The sequence below is a fragment of the Lissotriton helveticus genome, chromosome 7 (assembly GCF_964261635.1).
Source record: "Lissotriton helveticus chromosome 7, aLisHel1.1, whole genome shotgun sequence".
NCBI lineage: Eukaryota > Metazoa > Chordata > Amphibia > Caudata > Salamandridae > Lissotriton > Lissotriton helveticus.
This window is the reverse complement of record NC_136068.1, coordinates 1,571,902,339-1,571,914,932: the sequence shown is the minus strand read 5'-3', so window position 1 is coordinate 1,571,914,932 and position 12,594 is coordinate 1,571,902,339. Positions and strand designations below refer to the sequence as shown.

The window sequence follows — 12,594 nt, the reverse complement described above, 5'->3', positions numbered from 1 at the left end:
AGCCCCGGAGGGGAGCAATCCATTTTAGGAAGAATGCCCTCACCCACCATAGGTGGCATGCTTCATTATATGGGCTTCTCCTCCCAATAGGAAAACCTAGTCCCACTCAGGGCTACAACTCCCTCACTGTGAGGTAGGAGCGCTGGGATGTTTTCAGATTCACTTTTCCTTTGTTGAACTACTGGTCACAAGCTAGCATAGACCCGAGAAGTCTTGTGTTATGATTATAGTATAAGGAGAATTACTTCTCGCAGATCTTTAAATTGTCTCCCTTGCACCTTCTCCTCAGGTTCTTTGTGTTATGGATAGCTGAAAGTTCCCATACAAAAAATGGTTTAGAAGGTGAGAAATAAAGTCTTGAAATGACAACCGCTGAATCGGGTTTAGGAGAAAGGATCATATCCAGTGTTTGCATGACTTTGGTCAGAACCAGCTTTTACTTATTATATACTAATTAACTGGATGTTAAATAACCATGCAGCTAAGAGAACGGATTTCTTTTCTTCCTAGCCTTTCATTTGAGTTAAAGACTTATGAGGCTATTTGCAAATGTAACTTGCCCTTGTGAGTAAATTACATGTGTAACTTTCTACTACTCTTTTGAGTGACTTGACTACTTTTGGCTATTACAAAATTAGAGTATATAGTTACCTACAAAAGCAGACTTGCACATCTCCCCCACCTGAAAAAGGGTTACAGCTAAACTTATGAGTTTAAGTTAATACTGCCAAAAAAGAAACAGTAGTAAGGTTTTCACTCTAGATAATTATTACCTTAACGATAGTTGAATAGTGTACAAAAACGCCATGCTCTTAAACATATTTTGAAAGTTCCTTTATTGTTGCTTCTTTTCAACTTGATTCAAACATCACAAACAACGAAAACATGTTTTGAGGAAACCCTCTTTGTTAATGCTCACATTTAGCATGTCAACAATCTTATTTTATGCAGTAGCCCGGAAAGATTAAATCCAGTATCTTGTGTATGTTGGTTTTTCACAAACGGTTGCCTCAAATCTCCCAAAAATTTCCAATTCAATATTCCCCTACTATGGGTATTAGGAATTGATATTGACTACTACTGGATATTTATGATCTCAACTGTTAATTGCTCGTACATGTTCTCTCCAACTCTCCTTGAGTTTGCGGGTGATGGGCCCCACATATTGTAGTCCACAAGTACAGAAAAGTAGGTATACACCTATTTTGTGTTGCAATTTATGACATTATCTAATCTGATGTTTTTTTGTCATTTCTAACATCTGAAAAATCTTTAGCTCCATCACTCACAAATTTCCAACAATTAAATTTTCCACATTTGTTACAGGCAATCGAGAAATTCAGAAGCCTACCAAGCAAGAAGTTTCCTGTGTCACATATCTGATTGTATTACTTAAGACCTGAGAGGTGATGCTCGAGTATACGTTATCAAATTTTTTGGTAAAATGTTTCTTAAGATCTTTATCTAAGGTTAACACTTCCCAATGTTTACTGAGGCTTGTATATAAAGTCATTATCAATGTTATACATCATATACATTTTTTTACTCGGTCTCATTAATTTTAGATTTCTTTTTGTTTTTCAGTAATTCAAGTCTTTGTGATCGTCTTGGCGCTCATGTTTGGGTTGTTTAATGTATGAATTTTATAGATTCTTTCTTGAAATTTATGTACTATATGAGCCTATTTTTGGGCTTATTCCACATCTGTGCTACAATTCCTTTTTACTCTTAGGAATTCTGCATATAAAATGTTATCTTTTTGTTTTCCAGAATGTGCTTCTTTTTTTTTACTTAATGTGGATATGTATTAGTTATATTTTATTTGTAACTTCAGATAAATAATTTGAATTTTTATTTAAAATTTAGTTAATAGTGCTATATCATTTTCTATTTTCTTCTACATGTGAAAATAAATACATACAGTTTATTTACATGAATATTTAAAATAACAGATTTTTACTAATTTATTATAAAGTTTAACACATTTTTATTTTCCCCTACATTATAGGGAGATCTCCACCCCTACTGTAGAGTCCTCATATGGTAAAGTATAGGTAAAATTAAGAATGTTTATTAAACTTCATAATAAATTAGCAAAAATAGTTCTTCTTCCACATGTTAAAATAAATGTATAGTTTATTTACATAAATATTTAATATAAAATACTTTTACTAATTTATTATAAAGTTTAATCAATGTTTACATTTTCCTATATTATAGGGAAATGTTCACCCCTACTGTAAAGTCCCCATATGGTATTGGGAAAAGTAAGAAAGTTTATTAAACTTCATAATAAATTAGTAACAATATGTTTATGTTAAATAAAGTAAATTAATTTATTATATTTACTGAAATGTGGAACCATACTTAATGTTAAATAACATTTTCAATTCAATTAATTTAAATATAATAATAAATTGTTTCAAAGTTTAAAATTAAAAAATAAATTCCCACCCAAAGTAAAAACATTTTTTATTGTGCTTTAATAATTCGAAATGATGTATGCAATTAAATAAAAGTAATTTAAGGATATTGTTATAAAAGTGTTATGTTAATTTCTAAATTCAAAAAAGATTATTCAAATTTTATAATTAGATATTTTTTTATTTTTAGATATTTTAACATTGAATTATATTTGTTTATATGTTTAACTATTTTAAATATTTGAATGTGACATTATTTCCTGTGGGGTTGTATTTTAAGTCCCTAGCTACATTATTGTCTATGGGAGGGTGTTGCGGTACCAGTGGTTGACTATGTGTGGTGTTGGCCCCTGTGGTAACTTTAGAAGTGCAGTTTGTAAATAGCCTCTCTCTAAACCTCCCTTTACTCCTTCCTAAACCGCTCCCATTTTGTAGTAAATATACCCCTTTTTCCAGCTGTTCCCCTCTGGTTCTCCCAATTTTTTTGTATTGCGTAGTAAACCTACACGTGGGAAGATTTCCCCATAGAATAGATAGGAGAGTTGGAGATTTACACTCTTAAGGTATGTGAACAGTTTTCTAGTACTTTAATAGTGCTTTGTAGTACTACCAAATCTATTATAAAATGCAGTTTTTAAGTAGGCCCCTGAGTATTTCATGCATAGCTCATTCCACTATGCCAACTAAGCATCTTGCTAGAAGTCTCTCAGTCAATTATCATTGCACTGCAAAAGTAAGCTTCACATAATCTATGCAATAAAACCAGCAAAGCAACACCAACAGTCACACGAATAGAAGAGGACCAAAACAAACCAAATTAATGCAGCAAAAAACAGACAGGTTCTTGGATGAAGACTGCATAACTGGTTACAAAGCCAAATATTAGTAGAATCCAGGCCCAAAATATTGGCCCATCTCATTGGCCAAATGATTGAGCTCCTCAAATTCCAGCTGACTCGGACCCATATCATCCTCGATTGACCTGTCTATTGGCAGGGGCTCTTCTTCAAATCCATCTGCTAAGTCCTCCCTTAGCCTCTTGATAGCATCTCTGGCCTCATTTTCACTCTCTTCAGCGGCCTGTGGAACGTCCACCACAGCCAGTTGGCCATCTTGAAGCTGCCAAGGCAAAGGATCTGTATCATAGTCAGTTAGTTCCTCGTCTCTACGAATTATGGGGTGAAGGAATGGGGCTTTCCTGATGTCCACAAATCCTGATTTCCTTTCTTTCTTCTCGCATGTGGAGGAGGGGTTAAATCTGGATTGGAGAGATTGACATGAAATAATTTAGGAAAACTTGACCCTCAGGCAGTAATCAAAACTAGCATAGTCACATGCAAGCTGTTGTTGTTGATTCAAAGGTAGTCTGTGTTATATGAAGAACACCCCCTACTTGAACTTTTGTGTGCCATTCAGTTACAGTTTTTCAGTTAAAGATAGCAGAGCCAAAACCAGCTTCTCATTTTTTCCAGGACACCCTAATGTTGTCTTTTTTAGGTCTCGCCTACGCAGCGCGCATGCGCTGCATAGGAGGAGACCTGTAGCCATCGGTCCCCATTTTTCATCCACAACCGTGCACGCGTTCCATTGCCTTCAATGGCAACGCGTGCACGTGTGGAGATTCACTTGTGGGAGCGAGCGCCACCATATGGTAGCAATTAACGCTCCCACAAGTGAATCGTGCAGGCCCCCCTCCTCCCCTCTGCTGGTGCGCGAGCTTGTTAAATAGGCCTGTGGGGAGGCGACCCGTTGATTGCTTTTTGTCTGGTAGACCGGTGCATTAGGCTGTCCTTATTCCCTCTCTTTGGTACTAACGCCTGGTTGGTGACGCATTTTGTTCTTGTCCTGGGTAAAGTTAACGTTTTCACATCACTCTGAGCGCGAGTGGGCCAAGGTGCCGTCTGCGGGGAGGAGGCGGGGGGCTAAATTCGATCCTTACACTCGCGTGGGAACACAGGGGTGGTGCTGAAGGGCAGCAGAGGTGTCACAGTTGCGCGCAATCTCCGTAGGCCATGCGCGCTGACTCCGACAGTGTATCCAGGAGGTTGTCTCCTGTGGGCTTCCGTCCGCGTGTTGTACTGCCCGCCTACTCCCCTCCCTTCCTGCGTGCCTTTTCCCTGTCTGTCCCAGAGATGCGCAAGGAGGAAACCATGCAGGTGAGCGCAACTTTGAGCTGCGGATACAGTGGCGCAAGTGATTCGGAGCTTTTAGTTTCGTACAGTGCCTTGGTTGGAGGAGGGAAATAATCTCACGTGCAGTTTACTTCTGGGTGGGGCAAATGTTTATGATTTCCGCAAACTTTGCTCACTCACCCATCCATGTACGCTTCATTACAGTGTGAATTGCCCCATGTATCCACATGCCGAGCCCACTTTTGATGCTTGATTTTAGTTTTAGACCCATTCCTAACGGAGTTTCTTTCCTACAAGAAGGCTACCTGCAAGAAGCTTTCAAGTCAGAAAAGCAAAAAAAATCAAACCATCACGGCCTGCACTCTGATGTTTTCCTCTAAAACTCTAGTATCCCCGTTGATAGAGCAGTAGTATATGGAGGTTTAGTTAATGCTTTCTAGCACTGCAAAGCAAACCTTGGCACATGGTAGAAGCTTGCAACTTCATATACCTGAGTAATGCCAGCATAAGCAATGTTCAGGTGCGCCCTCGTATTATTATATTTGCTTCTTTCACTTGGCAGAGGTAAAAACATAAAGCGTTCAAATGAACATTACCGATATTTATCTCTTTCTTAACACAAACAAGCAGCTATCACTCGCTGTTTATTGAAGCACCTGCATCAGCTGTGTGTAGTGCAGCCAGTCTAACTCTCCCCACTCTTTCTGCTTTTCCTACTCTCTGTTCACTTTTCTTGCTCTTTACTCTCCTTGCTCACACTCCTTTCTGTCCTCTTTTCTCATCCACCTTCCTTGTATAATAGGCTCTCGCACATTCTTCTGTCTGCTTTTCCTCCATACATCACAGCCCTACCTCTTTGGGGAGTGTAAGACGATCCCCTCTGGTCCCATAGGTGGCTGCACTACATTTACCCAGCTCAAGGTTGGAGTCTAGGTTAAAAATGGGTCTGATGTTTAGTGGTTCATTGCACCGCCTCTGAGATCTCTCATAGGTTCATGGTCATAGGTTGGAATATCTGTTGTCTGCTCACTGTGATCTACCCGGGGTCTACAAAATGAGGCCCGTTGAGTTGCGTGTGCACCTAAAGGCGGGGATTATAGTGCTAAGAAACACCTGTATTTTACAGATAAACTTAAAACTGCGAAGGAGGAGGGCGCTAAAGTGCCTGATGTCTGGCCAGGCTGGTAAGCTGAAGACGTCTTTCTAGTCTGGAGTTTAAAGTGCCCCCACTGCATCACAAGGTGAGCCTTCCATGAGGGCTTACGTAGGTTTAGGAGGCGGAAGACACCCCCTCCAGACTTGAGGCTCTAGAAATGCCTAAGAGCTGGGTAGTAGCACATAAGGAGCTTCACCATCGAGTTCCTTCACTTTACGTCCTGGAGGTGATCTACAATGACGTTGTCACCCAGGAGAGCAGTGATTAGTTGCATGGTTGGACCCTGACATTGTGACCTAGCACATGAACCCGGTGTCTGCTTGGACCATCGCGCATCGACCTAGCACATGAGTAGGGTGTCTACCTGGCGTTGTCCTGGCCTTTTGTTGGCCCGATGAGGGATGGCAGATGAGAAACCATCGCCTGGTTGCCCCAGGGTGATAAATTGGGCCTGTTCTGGAGGTGCTTTGTGGCGCTGTCCCACCCTGGATTGGATGCTTCTCACTCAGGGTGCCTGCCTGCTGGGCCTGTCATAAAATATCAGGTACTTCTAGAAGGGCAGGACTTGTTTATTTTTGTTTCGTTTGGGTTGGATGGATATCATGATGTGTTAGGGTTACATGGAGTAGTTGGGTGGTATTGTTTGACGTATTGCTGTATTGTGTGGGTTATGTTGGTATTACACAATTAGGTGTAGTATTGGGTCATGCTGTTATGCTTGCTTTGGCATGTTGAGTGTTTTGCTGTATTGCAACATGGAGTATATTGAAGTTTATTGTGGTGTTGGATGGAAACAATTTTATAGTTGTATTTGGTGGCAGAGGAGGTGATGTAATGGGATTTGGTAAATTGTGTAATTGGCCTTCTGTCAGTGTTTTTACACTGTGATATACTATACTTTCTTAGTGCTTGTTAAGTTGAAGTACTCCCTTTAGAATTTATTTTGCTGCTGACTAACACATTTTGTTTCCTCTGAGAAGGCGTGCGTGTTTTTGTAAAGTGAAATGTGTGAAACTTCTCATGTGTGGCAAGAAATTGTTTCACTGATGTATCTCCAGTCATCCTGGTGACTGGGCTCAGTCCATCCTCCAATTTGTCTATAAAAGGAAATATGAGATGAAAGGCTCTAATCAGGTTACTCATCCATGCTGATTGCATGGCTCGTGTTTTGCTTTTCACTGAAAGTCCATTACTGGCTTCTATGAATGCAGTTCCCTGTCAGCAGCGGGCGCATACATAACAAATGCTGCTCTCCCCTTTACTTTTCAAGCATGTTTTCAAGATTTGATCCAGCGTTTGTTTAAAAACAAACAATTTGCCATCTGCATTTTTTAAATGTTTTCTTAATTGTGTTCAGGGGACTGTGGACCATATTTTTACATTTCTTCAACGATGCAGAGAGAACTTTTAAGAAAACAAATTCACTATGGCCGGGTCGGATTGGGATCACAATTCGGCCCGGGCACTGACGAAAAAAGTGGCCCACATTCAAGAGGCGTGGCCCATATTCAAGGGGCGTGGCCCACATTCAAGGGGCGTGCCCTTTCATGAAACACCATTTGCACAGACAAGGAATGAAAGTGGGAGGATACTGTTCTTGCACAGGACACAGGGCCAAGGTGACAATGGCCTACATGCTGAGCAACTAAAAAAAATAGCAAGGCCCCTTTCTGTCACAAAATTATTCCAGCGCTCCAGCACAGGAGCACCTGAAAAGCAGCAAAGCCCCTGCTATTACTTACCTACTTAGCCCTCCCCAGACCTTCAGCTCAGGAGCACATGAACAGAGTAAGGCCCCTGCAATTAGTAAATTAATCAGGCCTCGGGAAAATGTCCTGGCAGGGGAGCACAAAACACAGCTTTCTGGGTCATCCAAGGTAGCCAGGTAGCCAGGGGGGAGGCTGAGGTGAAGCTGGTGCATGGGAAGTGCCTTCCCAGTGTGTTCTGGCAGTTTGAGTGTTTACCATTTACTGTAGTATTACCCTTGTACCTGTGTATTTCTCTGGTATCACACTGTATGCTACCTCTCACTTTTGTTTGCTTTAGATACTTGCACAAGTGCCACCATTGTCTACGTAACGTTTGTTCTTGTGCTGGAGTGTCTGCCATTTATTGCAGTATTATACCTCTACTTGTACTTTGTACGCTTTTGTAACCTGCACACATATCACTTTTTCCTCCTGTAATGTACCGATTGCTACCTCATGTATTTTGGTTGCTCACTATTGTCACTTTTGATTCATGTAACTTAACGTTTGCTTTTGTAATTTGTCCACTTGTAATTTTTCTCCTCATGTATTATTGCTGTTCCTAGTGTGAAGCGCTCTGACACCTTCGGGTAAAGTCCGCGCCAAATAAAATCGCATAAATAAATAAATAAAATAAAAAAATTCCAAACATCACCTGGCCCCCACAGCAAGACCCATTCTTCCTCGCCCACTATGCCCTGAATGTGAAGGGCTGTGAGCGAGGTGTTAAGACTAACACCATTTCTTGGCTGCATGGGCCCCAGGGGGGCCGAGGTGAAAATGGCTGAAAGGCCTGAGAAACACCTGGCCCCTCAGGGAGGCCGATTCTTGCAAACAATCACTCCTCCCCAGCCCAGCCTCAGGTTGATTGCTTGGCAGGGCAGGGGTGAAGGAGAGGCCACAGCTGACAATCGCTGTCCGGCCGCACAGCAGGGCTGCTTTCATTTTCACTGTCTGTCTCTGTGCACTCTGTGGGCCGTTTTTTTTTCTCCCCTTTCCTAGTCCACTCTCTGTGGACTGGGACGGGGGAGAAAAAAAACGGCCCACAGAGGGCACTGAGGCACCGGCCCTTCGGCGAATTCCCGCCTTGCCAATCCGCCCCTGCACTATGGCATTTCTAATACATACCAGCATGCATTGTTTAGTTCCCGTCCATATCACTCTTCTCGCTCTTTCTCCCTCCCGCCCCACCCATCCCTTATAAAATAAACCAAATCAAGCCATCTGATAACATATTTCTGCCTCTTTCATCCTCCTTTTATATGTGCAAATAAAAACATGCCAACTTTTTTAAAGTGTTGGTTGTAGAGAGGGGATCGCAGTACATTTGTTAGCTAGGTAAGGTCAATATTGTTTTAGTGCAGCCCGCGTGACAAAGGCAGCTAAGTCCCTTTGCCCCCTCCCTGCAGTCCCTACCTCCCACCAACACCCCTGGATGCGGATGGCCTTCTTTCCCTTTCCTTTTATCATTAGTCTATTTTTTTGTCCTCTTCAGCAGTTCAGTCCAGGGGGTGGCATGTCTTCTGATTGAGGTAAAAAACAATTCAGTATAATATAAAAAATTCTGCAGTATAAAGAAGGTCCTTTCGTAGATGCTAACCAATGAATTTGGCAGAACAATCACATTTGACATACACAGAGTGAAGATTGATTACAGTGTCAGTGGGAAATTAGAGCAGCAACAAAAAACGGGTTTAATGCAACAAAAATTTAAAAAACAAGAGGTTCACAAGTAACCACAATAAAACTGTCCTTGAGTCCCTCATGTTGCAAGCTGGTTCCTTTGCCCTACCCTTTGACTGTCACAGGATTGCTTAAGGCTTATTTAAAGGTCATTAAAATTCAAATTCTTTTTTATTGTTTGATTAATTAAAATCATTACAATACCCCCCTGGAGTGGATAAAAACGTGCTTAAGAAGAATCATTACAATCCCATATTAAAATGCACCTGATTTTAACACAATACCGTGATTCAGGTACTTCAATACAAAATGGTTATCGTTAAAATTCATATATAAGGTGTCACGGAGCCTCTGGTGTCAGCGTGGAACGGGGCGGGGACCTTAACTGTTGTTCCTTTCCGCCCCGTTCTCAGGAACCCTACGACGGTCCCTTTAACGCAGCTTGGATCTCCCCGGAGGTGGACTCCGCTCCTCTGACGTCAGGAGCTTACGACCTATCAGCACCAGAGAGGGCGTATAAAGACGAGTACCTGGAACAGCATAGCGCGATAGCCGGAGAAGGGAGTCGGGTGCTGAACGCCGTTGAACCCTGGTTGCAAGGACGAGAAGCAGACGCATTTCGAGGACGAGAAGCAGACGAGAAGCAGACGCATTGTGAGGACGAGAAGCAGACGAAGGGAATACGCCTGGAGGCCACCGTCACCGTCACCACGAGCCGCCCTGCCGCACTTCTGGGGAAGTGTGGCTGGACAAGGTACGGGGCCGTTTGCGGGGGTTGTTTGCCTCACAGGGAGGGAACAGATAAGGGAGGTCTGAGGGAGGACCCGGTACCCCCACTGTGTGGCTCACTCCCGGTAAGGCTGTGTTCCTTGGGACGGAACGCTTGGTGTCGGGTCCCGGTGTCTCATCACTCCCCCTAACCCCCCTTCCTTTTCAACAAAGCACTCGGATGTGACAGTAATGGTCGGTTTCTGTTTTCCTTGTTTTCCATGACGCCGAGATGCTGAACCAAGCCAAGAAGCCCCGGATCAAGTGAAAAGGAACTTGCGGACCTCACTTATTGCCCCTTGTGGTGTATTCAGAGACAGACTGAACAAACAGATTATTTCGTTGATCATGAAATAAATAACGATCCACTAACTACAAACGACTATCGGCCATTACTATCCTCGTAAGACCCCTTCCCTTACATAAGGATTCCTTCTTTAACAGCGTTCTCCTGACATAAAGCCTTTATTACTATTTGACTTTATTCCGATGTGGTCCCTCCCCGGCTCCTGGCTAAAGCACAGAAAAAACGGGCTATCAATTAGGCGGCATAAGACAGCACCGATAGGGGCTAAAATTTAAAACTCAGAACGTCAGGGTTCACAATGTACAAACCCCTTGAGGGGAGCGATGATTAATAAGGCCCCAATGATCAGCTATGGTTTCCTGAGCTGTCTTTATGTTGAGGCCTACGACCGCTCATGAGGATTCTGCTTTTACGTGAATGCGTTGGTCCACTTGTTGTGTGTGTTCTCCGTCGGCTTGCTGTAAGAGTCTACTAACCATTGACATGAATTTGACCCCCCGGCAGGCCAGGATGTTGGACGTGCCCTCCAGCCAGCATATCACCGCTTGCCTTCTTGAACGGATATTCAGATCCTTGAAGATATGTTTTAAGTCCTGTCTCCTCTGGACCAGAACTGCTGAACAGGCACATAATAAGTGGGTTAGAGATTTGTGTTTAATCGACAGGACTCTGATTGATAAGTCTTTTTCCAAGATGAATACAGGTCCTTTGAGTCGTGCACGCCCAATCGAAAGTTTATAAAGCTCTTTAGATAAGATAAGTATGCTTGTGGCTTTAAAGATCTGTAGGAATTAATGACTGTCTACCCATGCCAGCGCTTTGTGATTGCCTTTTTGTCAGCCAGCAGGGATTTCTTTTTTGCTGCGATATTTGCTGCTTTGCCCAAACTTGCTCTGTCTGCCCCGTTTTACCATACTGTTTCTAGTTCCAGCTCAGACAAAGATGTTTTCAGAAAGCTTCCCCAGGAGTTTGGAGTTTCAAGTTTCAACTGGTGCTTAATTTCATCCCAGCATAATCTGTTCAGGGTACCCGGGTTTGAATAGCGGAATTTATAATAGAGTTTAATGAAGCCACTCATTCCCCGGAATTTCTGGTGGTGAAGGCCGAATTCCAATCTGACCTGGGATGGGGAGGCAGACCTTGGCAGGTCAAAAACGGCCTTATAGATCTTTGTCTGAAGCTCGTTCAAAAAGTGTGCTTCCTTGCCGCACCAGGGAACCAGACCGTAGGACAGGCTGGGCTGGATTTGGGCTGCCATTACTTTTAACAGGTGTGTATAATTCGGGCTGTCCACTTTTTTGCGTAATAATCTATATGCATAGATTAATAATTGAGCTTTTGCTTTTAGTGCTGATTTATGTTCTTTATAAAATCCGCCCTGCCCGATTGCTATGCCCAGATATTTGTAAGAGCGCTGCTCCTCCACAGTTACCCCTTTGGCCGACCATTTAAACTTGGGTTTTTTTGGGTCCACTAAGCGAACAATTTTGGTTTTATCTTTGTTTAGCTCCAGTTGTTCCTGATCCAAATAAGCTGAAAGATTGCTTATCGATCTCTGTAAGCCGATAGGACTTTGGCTCAGCAAAACAATGTCATCTGCGTATTGTAAGAATGCGACTGACTCGTTAGCCAGGTTCGGTGGGTGGGAATCGGGTTTTTCAATGTATGGTGCAATGTCTGATAGGAACAAGTTAAATAGGCTGGGAGCTAAGACGCAGCCTTGCTTCAAGCCTTGTTGTGTGTGGACGCTTGGGGTTGTACTGAACCCGTCGACCAGCTTGACTCTTGCCCAGGTGTCCGTGTACAGGGAAATTATGGCGTTGAGCATGGAATTTGGCAAGCCCCATGCTTTTAGTTTCTTCCAAAGATGACTCCTACTTACTCTGTCAAAGGCAGATTTAATGTCTACAAAACAGGCAAATAGCCGTGATTTCTTTTTTTGGGCTTTTTAGATTTTTCGATTAGGAGTGCTAGAATGGCGAGGTTGGTTGTAGTGCCCATCCCTTTCCTGAAACCCGTCTGGAACTTGGGAATTCGATTTTTCTCCTCCATCCAGTCTTGCAGCTGGGCTAACAGGCAAGAAGCGTAGAGCTTGGCTTCTACGTCAATCAATGAGATTAGTATGTAGTTTCCCGGCTTACGGTGGTCTCCCTTTTTAAATATGGGTGGATGATGTTCCCTTTCCAGGAAGCCGGGATGTTGGACTGAGTGTAAATCTCGTTGAAGAGGGGCGAAAGATGTGAAGACCAAAACTCAGGGTCGTTCTTGAAAATGGTGTTGGGAAGTCCATTTGGACCTGCCGCTCCCTCGGTCTTAAGTTTTGATATGAGACCTCTTAGTTCCTTCGCGTTGGTTAGGATGTCTGGGTCGTTGCTAA

General features: G+C 42.8%; 1 protein-coding gene across 5 annotated transcripts in view; it reads right to left on the bottom strand.

The window, feature by feature from the left end:
- Positions 1 to 819: 819 nt before the first annotated feature.
- Positions 820 to 12,594, bottom strand: part of DKKL1 (dickkopf like acrosomal protein 1) — a 1,301,767-nt gene continuing 1,289,992 nt past the window's right edge. For all 5 annotated transcript variants that reach the window (XM_078655082.1, XM_078655084.1, XM_078655085.1 and 2 more), the window contains one exon: positions 820 to 3,681. In XM_078655082.1, the coding sequence (XP_078511208.1) occupies positions 3,306 to 3,681 (376 nt within the window). In that variant the 3' untranslated portion in view covers positions 820 to 3,305. The remainder of the gene's footprint in view (positions 3,682 to 12,594) is intronic.